Below are 17,087 nucleotides of genomic sequence, written 5' to 3'. Positions count from 1 at the left end.
CCAATGCGACTCTTCCAAGTGTCTGTGGGTGTGACACCTTTTTCATTAAAAAAGCTAAAGGTATTAGATTTTTTGGTCATAATTACATGTAAATCTATGTTGCTTTGTTATAGCTAGCATGTTGTTAGCATGCTAATGTGTAGCTAGTAGCCTCAATGTTATGTTAAGTGCAGAAAACGTAATATGGTGTGACACTTTATCATAATGGTGTGACTGTTTTCCTGTCACGCCATATGAGTTTTTTGTCACACCATATGGTACAAACTGTATTTTCCTACAGATATAACAATAAATAACAAAGTCCCATGCTTCTTTTGTCCATTTAAACATTTGTTTTAAACATTTTCACCTAAAATCTGCAACTATCCACAATAAATTGTGTTTAATTTCGTTTTATTCAGTCATTGCCATGTTATTCAATGTTAAAGCAATTTTCCTGTTGCTGTTTTTCCTGAGTAATTGTTAAATCAATCTGTAAAGTTCAGTACTCACTAATAAGTAGGTTAAAACACAGTTTGCTTTGAAAAATGAAGATATGATCATACGGTGTGACACTAAATCATTTGGTGTGACGGTCCAAATAGTGAAAAAATCATACCTTTATTAATGATGAAACCATTAATGTTCATGGATTACATAGCAAATAGTCTAAGGAAGAGTCACAAATATTTGTGTAATTTTAGAGAAAGTTTTGTCACAATAAATACAAAATATATTGAAAGACCGATAACATGGGCCTCGCATTGAGTGTTGATTACGGAAATAATATACAGATTTAATACATTTTCACAAAACTATAGTGGATTACAGGTTAGTTATGATAAAGGACTTTGATAAAGTGAGCAACTTAAGAAAGGTGTACTCCATTTTCATTTTATAAACAATTATTGTCATGTCACACCATATGACGATTTTAGGCACAAGTACAACAACATGCTGAATAAACTCTGATTCCAATAAAATATCTAAAAACAAAATATGTTTCCATAAAGATGAGAGTGAGTAGAACAAAAGTAAATCATTTTTATTCCTGTTATTTAAAGGTTTTAAAAAAACACTTTTTTTGGGGTGTCACGTCACTGACCCATATACTGTACTGTAGCCTAATCTACAGCAGGCCAACAATGTCTTTCTGGAGTTACGGTATATGCAATCTCCTCCTCGTTTAATAAACCTGACGTGTCACTGGAATGTCAAATGTGCCGTGCCAGCCCAGCGCAAGTGCATGGGAACCGCATCGGCGATAGGTATAGGCTAACCCAGCCAGTCAGCCCACCACCACCAGTACCATATATTTTGGCTGCACATTAATATAATTGACAATTGACAGTCCTGCAGCCACTGCAGCGACTGCGAGGCAATCTAAATAGACTGTCGAACGTGCATGGTCAGTTGGTCACGGACGGACCACAGTGATAGAGAGAGACAGACAGACAGGACAGGAGTCAAGGAGCACCTGCAAAACAGCAGCGTGTGTGTGCCTATTTGTTATTTAATTATGGTTCAGGTTCAGGTTTTCGTTCACTAATATATCTTGTTGTATATTAAATTAAAAATACTTTAATAATTTAATATACAACTAACAACACACAGTGAAAGTTGCTTGCAAATTGCGATATGTGCGTGCGTGCGTGGCGTGCGGGGGGTGAGGCGGGCAGCAAGGGAAGCGAAGCGAGAGGAGAAACAGACAGCTTTATTTAATGTCATGTAGGTGCGTGCGTGCATGACAGCAAGGCATGCGAGGCGAGAGGGAAACAGACAGGGTAGACCTACAACTTTATTTAATTCATGCAGGTGTTCGTTTTTTTTTAATTTAACAACACACCAGTTAGTTGGGCTTGCAAGTTGCGTGTGCGTGCTGTGCGTCTGTGCGTGTGTATGAGAGAGGGGGGTGAGGCGGGCAGCAGCAAGGCACGGGAGAAACCTATTTTTTCATGTTACCATGGTTTCAGGAAACGTATTGCCGTTTTCAAGTCGCAAAAACGAGGGCGAGGCTTGATTTCATAGGGCGTGCCAGATAGATTTCAGCCGTCACATTTATTAACGTCAGAACGAAATTAAGGAAGGATCAGCTGTTTGCGATCACTTTATAAATGCCGTGGCGACGCGACGTGGGTGTACTACGAAACCTGCACTCGAATCTGTGGCAGATTTTACACTCGATTGATAAATGAGGGCCTAAAGACCTACCTTTTGGCTCTTTTCTACATCCACTGATTTTACTTCTTGGACAATGCCCTCATGTTCAAAATTGTTTTTGTTTTCTTTGATGCTTAATTGTGTTATTTAATCATGTGATGTTTCTTTTTTGCTTTTGCCTACTGTTTTACGTTTTTGTCTCAACTCCCCTCTCTGCAGTCTATTTATGAGCAGGCTACACTAAGATAGGCCCAAAATATAGTCACTGATGTTACCCGTGTTTTACATGAGGAGTTTGTACTTCTGCCCTTCTGTACCTAGAAGGTACAGCGAACCGAAGTGGAAGTACATCAGTTTAAAAAAATCTTTTTGTACCTGTGTCAACTAAAATGTTGAATGAGGCTCTGAAACACCATTGACTGTGAGAGGTTAGATTTCCATACTATTTGTGTGCACTTGTGTAATGTTGTCCCCCCCGCTGTTATGTATTTCTATTGTGTTTTTTGTCACTGATGTTTTTTGTGTGGCTGCAGCAGGGGTCAAAGTCCAAATTTCCCCTGTTTACATTAAAGTTTACTTTGACCTTCCTTGACCGTGTACAGGTGAACGACGGCGATGACAGCGAGGTGGAGATGGGCGCCGGCGAGGATGAGTACGACTCTGACCAGAAGGACAAGATGAGGGAAATGGTCTCCAAGAAGCTTAAGAAAGACAAAGCTGGAGACAGAAAGACAGACGGCAGGGAGGACGAGGAGGAGGAGCGAGGGAAGAAGACCAGCCGCAGGTATAGACACAGTAAAACACCAGACTCTCTCTTTTCCTGGCATAGTGTTTGTGAGGTTAGGGTTAGTTAAAAATAAAAAGCAATAGTGTTGTTTTGTCACATTATGTGTATATATAGTCCGGGTAGCTCAGTCGGTATAGAGCTCTCACCTTTGGACCACAAGTTCATGGGTTCGATCCCAGGCACCGCCAACTCAGCGAATGAGTAGCATCAGTTTGGTGCAGCAAGTCGTGCGAGAAGTACTGGGAGCTGATGGTAAGTGTGTCAATCCATCTCCCCGGCGTCTTTGTAACGGAACTAGACTCCCGCATGTTACCGGCTGATACAGACAATAAGCCACTCCTGACCTACTTCTTCTTCTAGTATACAGTATATGTGAAATTTGTCCTCAGTAAGTCAGTATATGTGAAATTTCCGCTCGGGAACAATTATGGGTTCGAACCCGGGCTCCCCCAGAGTTAGTGTCGAAGTGTCCTTGAGCAAGACGTGTCCTAATTCCTCCCGATGTGCATGTTGGTGCCATGCATGGTTTCCTCTGTCATCGGTGTATGAATGTGTGTCTGAATGGGTGAATGTAATGCACCTTCTATGTACTGCACCTTGGATAAAGGCGCTATATAAATGCACCATTTACCATTTAGTTTATTTTGGTCCCAAGATGATGGCAAGTTAATTTGTTGTAATGCAGTTTGAAGGCCTGTTGGGAGCAGTGTTGTACAAGAATAAAACTATCAACAGTTTACCAATAGACATAGTTGGTAGAATTTAGTATGTAAAGTAATCACATGCACAGCAACAACACTACACATTTGGAAGCAGAAGACACGTACAGATCTATTTGATATTGTTACATTCGTGACATATTTTTCCATGTGACAAAAAGAAAATAGGTACTTATACTTGGTTATTATGTACTTGTCATGCATTGCAGCGTTCATGTTACTCTAAGAGAACTGAATGTAATGTATAATATTGTCTGTCTGGTGGAAACCTCATATGACCAAATCTGTAATTCTAACATAGCAAAAGTAGCAAGCTTGAAAGTGACACAGAGGTTTCTACCGACAGCAACCATATAAATGTACTTTTTGAAAGGTAAGATCCTGGACCACACACACACACACACACACACACACACACACACACACACCCCTCACGGGCCACCAGGGGGTGCCCCCAGCCCACATGTTGAGAACCGGTGAATTTAATCATCTCTCCAGCTCCAGGGAGATATTTGGCTTCAAGACCACTGCACTTTAATACTTGGTGTCGAACCAAACATAGCAGATCTACAAGCTTGCGACATGTCGCAGTGTGTAGATTTATTTCTGCTGCGTAAATCTGTTTTTTGGTCACATTTCGGCCTATCACAATATTATAATGAATTATTTGAGCTGATCACAATCATCTTTTGATTATCCTGATCGTCATAATCATTTCTGTGTTATATGTTAATATATATTTTTCAAAAATTACATTTTCAAAAATAGCAGATCTACAGATGCTCAAAACGTGTCACGACACGCTTTGAGCATCTGTTGATCTGTAGATTTTTGTTTTGTGAACGACAGAACGACAGAAACACGATTAAAATCGTTAATCGCAATTATTTGAGCGATTGTTAATCGTCATGTCATAATGGTGACAGATTACATCTTACCTAACAGCCCATTCGTGACATATTTGGTATAGGTTAGTAGGAATGATGTGACAGGTCTTGCCATGCCTTTTTAAGAATCTGTTTGACAGAATCAGATTTATGTCCCTGACCATGCAGCCTGTTTCCAAGCCGCACTGGTACAAGTTACCTTAGTTCACACTCACTGGACGGACATCTTTGGGTCTGGCTATAAGGCTACGGCTGCCAAAGAAAAATGAACCTTGGCACTCGAATCAAATTACTCTGATGCTGTAGTAGAAGCAAGCTGTAGCCCCGGCCCGGAGCCAGCAGTGGTAGTCACGGTGGGCGCCCGGGGACTACAGTGGCCCCGTTTCTACCAAAATAACTTTGGTTCTACAACTGGTTCTGTTCTACAATCTTGGAACCTTGGTGCGTTCACAGAACCGGCGGCCATTTTTTGGTTCCAGCTCTGAACCAACTTTTAGGTTTCTGAACCAATTACTTTTCAGTGGAAACACTCTGAACTGGTTTAATAATAGGCGAGAAAAACAACTGAACTGGAACTGGGGGGTGGGGGGGGGGGATTCTAGTGGTTCCCCAGCAAAAGTAGTTAACCCATGAAGACCTGAAGCCGATTCTACAGATGCCTTCTAAATCAGTGGTTCTCAATTGTTTTCGTGCCAAGGACCCTCAAAATGATATGCATTTGGCTGCGGACCCCACCACCATCTGAAAATGCCCCCACCTGCTGAAATGGGTCTGTGTTTAGAGTGTCCGTCCTGAGACTGAGAGGTCGGGTTCCACCCCTGGCCGGGTCGTACCGAAGACTGGGACCCAGTGCCTCCGTGCTTGGCACTCGGCATCATGGGGTGGATTGGGATAAGTTCCTGTGACATGCTAGCGTCCTGTCCAGGCGGTGTCCTTGTGTACATCATGTCCAGTGGGTATAGTTGTACATAAAGCTGCCTCACGCTACAGAAACAGGAGATAGGCTCTATAGGATGCTTATTTACCCCCTCGCCCTCCCAGAATAAAGATTTGTGTTAAAAAATGATTAAAAACCTTTTAAACTCTTTAGGATTTATATATATTTTTTAAAGCAAATGTACAAGCTCGCACGCAGCGTGGCACGAAGTGACGGAGCTGGAAAAGAGAGTGGGAAAAGAGTGGTGAAAGCTGGTCGAGTGTTTGGCTAAATGTTTTTAGAGCAGTAATTCTCAAACCCCCCCCCCCAGTTTGATATGCACTAGGGCAATGGACCCCCATTATTTACCATATCTCTATACAAAATGTATTTTTTTTAAGACTTTTACAAAAGAAAAGAAAATTTCCATACATAAAAAAATGTACATAAAATGTACATAAAAGGAGTACTTAAACAGCTGGCTGTTGTCATGATGGGACACATTGTGTGCTTGTCTTGTGCTTAGCTCTCCTAGAGCTAAAACGTTTGGGAAAGCACTGGCGTAGACAAGGCTTCGAGGCTACCAGAGGGTATGAAAATGAAGCAAAATCATTATGATAATATAACCCTTAAGATAGGCTTAATCTCTCATCTGCCTCTTAATGCTACAGTTATCTGTAGATGATGTCTTCTCTTCCTATACTCATACATGCACACACACACACACACACACACACACACACACACACACACACACACACACACACACAGACAGAGATACGTATGTATATGGGATGGCGGTGACTCAGGGGTAGTGGCCGGATGGGAACCGTAAGATTCCCAGTTCGACCCCGGGCTCCCTCAGAATCAGTGTCGAAGTGTTCTTGAGCAAGACACTGAACCCCTAATTGCTCCCGATGTGCAGGTTGGTGCCTTGCATGGTTTCCTCCGTCATCTGTGTGCGAATCTGTGTGTTAATGGGTGAATGTAATGCACAATCTATGTAAAGCGCTTTGGATAAAGGTACATACATACATACATACATATACATACATACATACATACATACACACACACAGCCTACATACCCTTCTCTCATTAGCGCTAATGGGATAAAGAGTGGGGCCCCCGGTCAGCTGTGTGTCCTGACTGACAGCCAGCCCAATGCAGGCAGACTGTAGTCTATTAACCCTTGAAGACCTGAGGCCTGTTCTACAAAATTCCTTCTTCTAAATCAATAAAATCGGTTTTCTGAAAAAACATATGTTCGGTTCCCAAACATTGTCATGTCAAGGACCCCCTGATGATTAGAAACATTTGTTTGCGTTCTAGATCTGATATTTGAATAGCTAAAGCACACTTTGAGAACGAATGTGCGATATAGCTCAAATTTAAAACAAATTTTCTATGAGATAGAAATGTTCGCATTAAAAAAAATAATATATATATATATATATATATACACACACACACAGAAGCCTTCCCGGTCTCGTTGACTTAAACACAAGCTCAGATTGTTTTCCTATACAAGAACTGTAACCCAACACAGTGGTTTGTCTTGGCAGGGAATCAAAGAGCAGGCGGGTAGGTACAGTGTTAGCCCGGGACAAAGGGGGCATTGTTGGAGGGCGAACACCCCCCTCCCTCCAACCCTCTGTCTCTCTCTCATCCACCGGCGCGTTGCTCAGGCCGCTCAGACAGACACTCTGTAATGCCTGTTGCTATCTAGTCACCTGGGAAAGTGGACAGGGTGTAAAAAACAGAAACACATAATTGTTCTGAATCTGTGTTCATTTTGACAGCAGATTCTTATTTGGTTTTAGTCCAGTCTTTTGTTAAAAAGAAGGGAAAAAAAGTCAAAGTTTAGCGAACTAAATCTGCTGTTGATTTTGTCGACAAAAATGGCAGGCCTTGGTGGCATTGTAAATTTGTAATGCCTGATTTTACACTTGGTTGCATACTGAAAATAGCTGATCTTCAAGCTCACAACATGTTGTACTGCGACACAATGCTTACAGCATATGTATGTACAGTATATGCCTTGGTCGTGTTCCCAGTCACTGATTTTCTTTATGAAAACGGCTCATCGAATTTCAATTTTTCCAACGTGAATAAGTGAGAAGAACCACTGTATAGCAGTGGTTTTCAAACTGTCTGTGCTGATGGGCAGGTGGAAATCCCAATGCACACCTGTATATATAGCAAAAATAGTTGATCTGCAAGCTCACAACGCACAACTGCTATTCCTTTGCTAATGTTCCATATTCCCCTGAGATCAGTAAAACATATCTTGTCCATAGGGTTAGGGTTAGATAGATTGGTCCAGAGGTTTGTGAGATTAGCACCAGACAGACAAACGGACGTATGGACAGGTCTAGACCAGTGCTTCTCAAAGTGTGATCCGGGGGACCCCCATGGGTCCTTGAGGGGCTTCCAGGGGGTCCCGACTCCCCAGAAATACAAGGAACAGTTTAACCACTTCATTAGAATATACTAGAGCGGTGCCCCTTGGGCACTGTCCTACTTGGAAAGATGCAAGTTCGAAATGCATGCCCCACCTAGTTATTATGCCTGTGTCCCTTTTATGCCCATGGAGTTCTTTGTCAGGCATGCCTAAATATGGAATATCAGGTACAGATCCCGGGCAGAGGCTTTTGTGCTGGTTCTGGACAACCAGCTATCCGACAGACTTGACACCGGGCACTGCACTCTCTGAGTCTCTGTGGGGGTGTGGAATGCGTGTGTCTAATTTGAGTTACATGGATTACAGACGTACACACGTACTTACAGACAGAGACTTGGTGCATTTATATAGATTGTTGACTATTCCTTTGAAAAATGCTGCCTGTGACATCCACAAAAGAGGGACACCAAGGTTGAAAGTGCCCCAGTAATTTCACCAGCTAGTCGAGCTAGAAGGTAGTCCAATGACAGAATGTACTTTTTAAGACTCAAGAGTGACCATAGTTTCTCTATCCCCGTCTACAGTATAGCTTGTACTTATCTAACAACTCACATCTTCTCTCCCTGGCATCTTCTCTCAAATGGCTGTCCTTGGCTGAAAGGGATATTTCACACAATTCAATTCATGTTTGGGGTCATTTTAACATCTACTGAGGCTTTTGTGAACACCCCAGACAGTTTATAAGTTGCTTGATTCAGTATATTTGATATACATTTTATCAGACACGCCCCCTTCCTATCCAAACCCATTGTAACTTCAAACTATTTTAACCATCGATATTGTCCTCCTAATACGTGAGTGAGCCATGTTTTTTTTTATTCCTCTTTAAATTCATTTTTTATTGTATTTAATTTAATTTATTTTCCAAAACAATTTTTTTATTTATTATCTAGCATCACTTTAACCCTATTTCATATAAAAAATAGCCCATCTACAATTACAACGTGAAACCTTTTTTTTTATAATTTCGAAACATTTGAAGATTTGAAGTCTTCTCTTCTGCGGGTCCCCCTGGCACAAAATGTTTTCAGAAGGGGGTCCGTGGGCAAATTCATATTAATTTGGGGGTCCTTGACCTGAAAATGCTTTCTAGACCAGTGGTTCTCGACCGGCAATTGGCCCAGAATCTCCTTATCGGCGCATCTGCATTATACAGAACTGGGGGTTTTCTTAGCGAATAGAATGTGCTGCATGTTAAAAGTACGTTAATGATCATTAAACTTGTTAAAAGCCACAGAAAGCTCCTCCACTAACGCGAGTGCAATTGAGCCCACGCTGCTGACAACACATGGCACACGGCCTGAATGAAAACGTTTAAAAAAGGAATAAATAGCCCGCAGTAGAAGTCGTGTCAGCCTTTAGTTATGCGCAGGCCTGTTGAATACACTCTGACTTCAATCACTGCTCCCAACACCGCATGTGGTATAGATAAAATGATAGGCTAAACACCGAGCCAAAAACTAACCCACATCTGAATTTAGGATCTGAATCCCGATCTAATTATCAAATCCTTTGGATCTCCATGGCGTTCTGGCTCAGCCCTGCTAATGTCCATTGTGCTGTATTGTCCTTATTATCCATACCAGTGGTTCACAAACTTTTTTAATTTTAAGGACCACTTGGGGGTCCTTGGAATTAGGTATTAGGCCACGGACCCCCATAACTCTGAGAGTGTACAACCATTGGTTCCATTTGTACACTGTCGCTTCGTGCCACGTTTTGATCGGCTCCTTTTGATGCTTTTGTGTGACATAGTATGATCAAGTCAGGCTTTATTTTACCAAAAATACAGAGAAAAGAGGAGGCACAAAGAGTGCAATGCTTTGTGTGACTGCGTTGGGAGGAATTTGTTCTGAGGAGTATTTGACAGGTGTTCTCAGGTTCTTTCTGGCCTCTCTATCTTTATTGCTACTGGGGTCATGAAGCTGATTTCTTTTGGCTGTTGCCTTGGATATGTGTCTCTTGTTTTGCAAATTGTAACCTGTCTTGGCAAGCAGAAAGAGATCACTCAGTCAAAAGGTGTTCCCCGGCAATAAAATATATTGCCTGTCTTCATTTCAAACTCAACAAAGTATTGCTCTGATCAAAGGATTCTCGCGTTGCCACAGCAACTCCATGGCTCATACAAATTGTCAGCAAATAAAGCTTTAAAACAAATCCACACTGAAATCTGACCTGAACAAAATGAACTAATAAATCATGCATCCAAAAATGCATGTTTGACCTCATCAGTAAAAGGCCACATCTCAGTGCACGTGTACTAGTTGTTCATAGATATGTAATCAGTGGACTTTGCCAGCAGTGTTTAATGTGTGTCTGAGATCAACAGACCGAGTCAAATTCCTTGTATGTGAACATACTTGACTTATTCTTCCAAACAGTGGCATACATGCCAACTGTCTATTAGTGGACGTTCCCCAATGCTTTAGCTCGAGGCCCGAAAGAGACATGTCTCCCTGTGGGATCAGTGTTCAATTAAATGTTACTACATGTGTTATTACATTTGATGTCTCCCTGTGGGACCAGTGTTCAATTAAATGTTCGCCGACTACCTATTTTCACTGGCGAAAACTAAATAAAAACTATGATGACTAAAGCTAAAACTAAATATATTGACAATTTCATCAACAAATAAAAACTAGACTAAAATGTAAGGGGAGTTGCAGAAGAGAACCAGTAGGCCTGAAAGACATGCCATTTTATGTTTGGTTGTGCTCGGGTGTTGCACTCTGAAAATAGCAGATCTACAAGCTCACAACGTGTCACGAGCTTGTAGATCAGAAATGTTCAGCATACAGCCAGGTGTAAAATCAGCCATCAATGCCTGGCAAAATATATTTTTGTCGACAAAATCAACTGTAGCTTTAGTCGACTAGACCAAAACTAAAACATTTCAGATGACTACAATATGACTAAAACTTACTGAATGGCATTTTATGCAAAAGACTATGACTACGGTAAGAATAAATAAAAATGTACTGTCAAAATGTACACTGCCCAGGACCAAAACTAGTGAACATAACGGATCTCTGCAAGCAGCCTTTTGGCTGCTGTGGTAGAGGTCAGATGGGTGGGGCTGTGTACATTTTAATGATCAATCGATTTTGTTCCGGCTTCAATGCAACTAATATACACTTTAGTTCTTATTTATCGGTTTCACAATTAAAATTTTCACAAAATGTATTTTATATTATCATTTGCAGAATTGTCCTCAGGTTTTCATGATAGACTTGTGTCTTCTACAAGAACCATCCTTTCACAACCGCACAGCTAATGGCCCTACACACTGTAGGAGTTTTTAAGTTGTCGGCGAGTCATCAGATCCGAGATTGTCATGTATTTCACACTACAGGAGTCTCTTTTTTTTTAATGGGCTGTCATTATATCTTTGTGGCTTTCACACTAAACGATTGGTCGCCAACTAGGTATAACACAATGCCAGTGTTCACCAAGATGCGATCCAGACCCGATACAGGCTACATCATTTGTTTTTTATTCCAATTAATTTTGACATCTCACGCACGTGCAGGATGCCGTGATATAAGCGCGAGACCGACACAGGACGCCTCTCTCTCTCTCTCTGCGTGCGCGCCACACACACAGGATAGCCAGGCTACACAGGGCGAAATCTTTGTGATGGCGTGTAGCCTACGTGGGCTGCAGCGAGACAGGATGTTAAAATCTTGATTTGCATTAAATAACTCCGTCTCTTGCGCGAGCGCACACACAGAGTATGCATTTGTATTCGCATGAGGTACAAAAGTTTGCTCCGATGCGGTTTTATCAACATTATTCAAGTGAAATGGGTTGGTTTTATAGACTATTTAACAGCAACATTGGGCTAATATAGCTACCATTGTACGACAGGACACATATTTACCCACGGAATAAAGGTTATATATATTATTATCATCTGATCATCTATCGATACAGTCGACGACCGACAGACAGACACAGTGTCAGTGAGTGCTCTCATTGGCTGCAATACAGGACTTCTCGGGACGCGCTCGCAATCCATTTCATACTGTACGATGTGCAGCTCCAAAAATGGTCCCCGACAGCATAATCAGAGCAAATATCGTGCAGTGTGTACGAGCCATAAGGCCATCATGATTACACATTAAGTTGACGATTATTTTTTCTTCTTGTCTTTCTCCTTACGCCAAAAATAGCAGTTCTGGCTTAACCGTACATCGTTTTTGCGAAACTTGGCAATATGGTCATGAGGGCTATGCCAAACGGTGAAGACCATTGCCCAAAGGGTGGCACTATTTTAAAAAGGTATAGCTCATGAACCGTTTGACCGCCGACAATAAAACATCGATACACACTTGCATCTCCTCATGACGAACAACTTTTGTTTTCTGACTTTTGACCTCTGAACTTTACATCGCCCACCATTTCGAATTATATGGAAAAACTATTAAAATCTATCTCCTCCCGGGATCTTTGATCAAATGCATGAACATTTCTACATATTTTGGACCTATATCGACAAAAAACGGGAGTTTGACAATTACGCAAAAATCACTGTCAACTAATTGCGATTAGGCAATTGTGTAATAATTCTGACAGGCCTACGGACAGTTAGATGTTTATGACGTCATGCCTAATAAGAAAACACTTCAATGCAGAAGAATGCACTATCAATGGGGTTTGTTAGACCCAGACCCTCACTATACACTATATCAATGGGGTTTGTTAGACCCAGACCCTCACTATACACTATATCAATGGGGTTTGTTAGACCCAGACCCTCACTATACACTATATCAATGGGGTTTGTTAGACCCAGACCCTCACTATACACTATATCAATGGGGTTTGTTAGACCCATCGACTGTATTCCTCCATCCGGCGGTCACGTCGCACTCCCCCCTTTGTCGTACACCCCCAAAAACAACATGAATCATGGACTCCTGGCTTCTGGAAAAGTGGCTGAGTTGGCGGTTTCTCAGACATCATCAGCGGTGTGACGAAGGCTGCCTCAGACTGCCCTTTTTTCATCTGTTCAAACTTCAGTCTAGAACGAGCTGTGACAATCCCAGCGGGAATGAGAGAGGAGCTAAGCCAACAGCTTGTCTGAGCTGCTTGCTTCTTCAGCTTAAACGGAGGCTAAAGCATGATTTATACACCGTGTCCTACCTGCCGAAAATAGCAGATCTACAAGATACTACTTTATTCATATTATATATTTTTTTATACTTATTTTCCCTCCATAATGTGAACGCCACAGTGATGCGGTCATAACTAAGGACAAAAAAGAGAAAGTAAAGAGATTGTATGGTAAATTTGCCGTTTACTCTTTGGCCTGCAGAGTACACCTGACCGGTGTGATGTCACTGATCACATGATCCCAAGTTCTAGACCTTCAGTTCTAGAATAAACAGAAGAGGGGAACGTTTTTAACAACTCTAAGGTATACAGTTCAATGTTGAAAGTTAGTGGCAATCTGCTTCAAACCCCTTCTGTAGGCTTAGCGAACTGGACTTAAGTTATAACTGTACTATATAGACCACTGTACTTGCAGTTCTGCTATTTTTTTTTATGTCCCCCGACTCCCCCTCCCCAGAATATGAACGCTGGGGATCAAATGGTTAATGCCACAGTGTGTTTTTCCCCGGAGGGCATCAGCGGACTAAAATGTTAACCTACATGGGAGTTGGACAGCAGCAACAAACGCAGCAATGAAAGTTGTTGATAGAGGGGGGGAGGGGGGGGGGGGTATTTTTACTTCAGTATTTCCAATTTCCAGTACTTTTATTGCATGCATTGTGAGCTTGTAGATCTGCTATTTTCAAAAGATGATTATGCATTTGAAAACTTTTGGTACTTTAAATACAGTTTGAAGCCAATACTTTTGTACTTTTACTCAAGTCAATGTTGAATTCTGGACTTTTACTTTACAGAGTATTTCTATATTATTTCTATATTATTACCGTATTTATACTATTTCTATATTTCTACTTTTACTTAAGTAAAAACTTTGAGTATGTTTTCCACCACTGGTTTCGGGGAGAGAGAGCAGATGGAAGAAAACAAAGGCGGACGTTGTTGTGGTCTGGAGTTGCTTCTGTTTCTTGTTACTGTGGGCCAGGGGCCCAACCTGTGTTACTGGGCCAGGGGCCCAACCTGTGTTACTGGGCCAGGGGCCCAACCCGTGCAGCTTACCTGTGTTACTGGGCCAGGGGCCCAACCTGTGCAGCTTACCTGTGTTACTGGGCCAGGGGCCCAACCCGTGCAGCTTACCTGTGTTACTGGGCCAGGGGCCCAACCTGTGCAGCTTACCTGTGTTACTGGGCCAGGGGCCCAACCTGTGCAGCTTACCTGTGTTACTGGGCCAGGGGCCCAACCTGTGCAGCTTACCTGTGTTACTGGGCCAGGGGCCCAACCTGTGCAGCTTACACCCTAAAAACTGAGACTGGGCTGAAGTAATATTTAATTAATAAATATGTATTCATGTTGCTTATAAAAAGGACTGTGTGCCGTTTACAATTAAATTGAGCTGAATTAAACGATATAATGCACTGTATTTTACTCAACTTTCTTTGCATAAAATCAGGTAGGAATCACTGAGTAGAATTTAATTGTATTGTTGAGTCATTGCAATTATGCAGGAATTATGTAAGTTTTATTCATATGGGAGAAGGTGTTTTCATACCAATTTTAGTTATTTATGAATTGCATTTACACAATGTTGTCTGAATAAAATCAGCTCTCCATAACTGACTAGAATTTAATTATATGTGTCACTAAAAACGATAGATGTAGAAAATGAGTAGATTTTACTCATTGGTTGTATGTAGATGTTAATCACTGCCCCAATCAGTTCAACACGGTGCAGGTGTTGGAACTTCTAGCTGCTGGCCTGCTGCTTGTATTTTCTTTCTTTCGTCTGGAAATATATAAACTTGGACCATTTTCCCCAAAGAAAGGTAAGATGTTTATTATAAGTTGCTGTAGCATCTAAACATTGTTTTGTGTTACTGTCTGCAAGTTTAGTTTAGCCCTGGCTGAAACTGAAACATGTCGTCTGTCGTGTGATCCATTGATGGAACCCGTCTGCTCTGTCATGATTTGATGTGACTTCATGTATAACATTTATCCAGTGTGTGCATGTGACTGTGTGTCCCTTGTTTTAAAGTTATAAAACCCACCAATAAACCCAAATCCGTCACGAATTTAATGTAATCAATCTATGGAGCGCGCATACAGTCTATATGGGAGCGCACAGCTCACAACTGGATGATGAGGCTCTGTGATGCACGCAGACAGTCACTGTAGTCACAGCCAGATATACAGCACAAATGAGAACATGTGTCCCGACCCAAAAACACTGAGTTAAACTTGTCGTGCTGAAAATGCGAGCTGATCTACAAGCTTACAACCCGTCACGTCCGTGACACGTTGTGAGCTTGTGGATCAGTTATTTTCAGCAAGCAGAAATATGCAGGCTGTGAGTGAGAGCTTTCACAAGTTGGGGGTTCATTTTCCCATATAAAGACAAGCAAAGTGGAAAACTATTACACATTCGGTGGCATTTCACATTGCAAAAGGGTGCAGGAAGGTTGGGCACAGGGCACCTAAACGTTGTGGGCACCTCAGTGTTGGCTATTTTTTCCAAAATGTAAAAATATAACATAAAATGAATAATGATGATGATAATAATAATTAGGAATTAATTTGGATAAGCCCAAAGTGATTTGGGCTTACTTTAAGGTTTGGACTTTATTCTGTGGTTCTGGCTATGGGTTGTGGCAATAATTTTGGTCTACCATTCTGAAATTTAATTTAATATCTGGACAGCTGACAGTAGGCAAAACTGTGACCTGAACTAGTTTATTTTAAACATTTATGTAACATTATAGGCTGGCTGATGCCTTTTAATGGGCATTGCTAATCTACTTTCATTTTTGCAGGACTCTGCTTGTGATTACACCCACCGCTCACATTCTTGTTCTTGGACGTGACTCAGGTGAGTAATTATGAATTACATGTGACTGCATTTAATTTCTTCAATTAGTAGACTCAAGTTGCAGCCTACCTATAGCCATAGTTCCATAGACCTAATGCCGTTTCTGCCATTGCATTAGATTAGAGCTACTGTATGGGGCTTCCGACCTAATGCAGAACAATTCACACCTGTGTGAAGTGAGGGGCGCTAATATATTAAAGTCTAACTCATGTTGATTTGGTTTGGTGATGTAAAACAAACGGTGCCAACACAAACATTAAATGCCATTATCAATGAAGAGACAATATGATGTAATGAGTTACATTATGATGTAAATTTTCCCTTCATTGTCAATGGCGTTTGCAAAACAAACATTGAACTAAAGACTAACTAATGGCTAGCGCCCCTCAAAAATGTAATTCTAATTGAGTGTATAAAGAAACCAAACTGACCCTTACTCGTCCATTTGATCTACAAGGGTCAATTTGGTTGCCAGCTTTCCATCATTTAGCTGGGGACCATCTGGAACCCCCATTATGATTGCATGGTGGCCACATAATAACACACAGGAAACACTGCTATGTTGTACCCTGTTATGTGTATATAATTAATAGTATTGATTACACTGAAAAAGTTAATCTAAATATCTCTTCAGATGCAGTTTCCAGGATTCCAGGAGCAGGGTTCCTGGTTAAACTACTGACTGAATCATATCAATAGGTATGTATAATGTACATGCAATTCAGTGGTTCTCATACCATTCCTGTCAAAGACCCCCACATGAATGTACATTGGGCCGCAGACCCCCATCTAAAATAATGTTAAATTGGCTATTGTTGAAAAAATAATATGTGGTATATGTGGTTTGAACATATACGGTACATCATTATGAGTCCTAGATTTACACTTCAACTTATTGGATTTGCGCCAGGCTTGACACAGTTCTTGTAGCCATTTGATAAAGGTTAAAGGGATATTTCACTTTATCTTTTGGTTGTCATTTTATCATCTACTCAGGCTTATGTGACCACACCAGACAGTACGGTCAGATGATTTAGCTATCAGCATGAATGGAGTTCATAAAATGGTACTGTATGTTTAGGTAAGATAGTTCCATTGTTTTGTCTTTCAGATCGTGGATGAGTTCCTGAGGATAACAACGCTGTCCCTTGAATCAACATTCATGTCTAAGCTCGACGAGTACACTCCTAGTCTAATGGA

At 41.3% G+C, this 17,087-nt stretch overlaps 1 protein-coding gene across 1 annotated transcript in view; it reads left to right on the top strand.

Annotated features, from left to right (window-relative positions):
• The window catches only part of cwc27 (CWC27 spliceosome associated cyclophilin), a 58,141-nt gene that overhangs the window by 11,743 nt on the left and 29,311 nt on the right, over positions 1-17,087 (top strand). Inside the window, exon 10 of the mRNA XM_080756833.1 lies at positions 2,742-2,923. Within this exon, the coding sequence (XP_080612959.1) occupies positions 2,742-2,923 (182 nt within the window). The remainder of the gene's footprint in view (positions 1-2,741; positions 2,924-17,087) is intronic.

Source organism: Protomyctophum bolini (genome assembly GCF_963924005.1).
Source record: "Protomyctophum bolini genome assembly, chromosome: 22".
NCBI classification, from domain to species: Eukaryota; Metazoa; Chordata; class Actinopteri; order Myctophiformes; family Myctophidae; genus Protomyctophum; species Protomyctophum bolini.
Note: the sequence above shows the minus strand (reverse complement) of the source record. Positions and strands in the feature narration are given on the sequence as shown.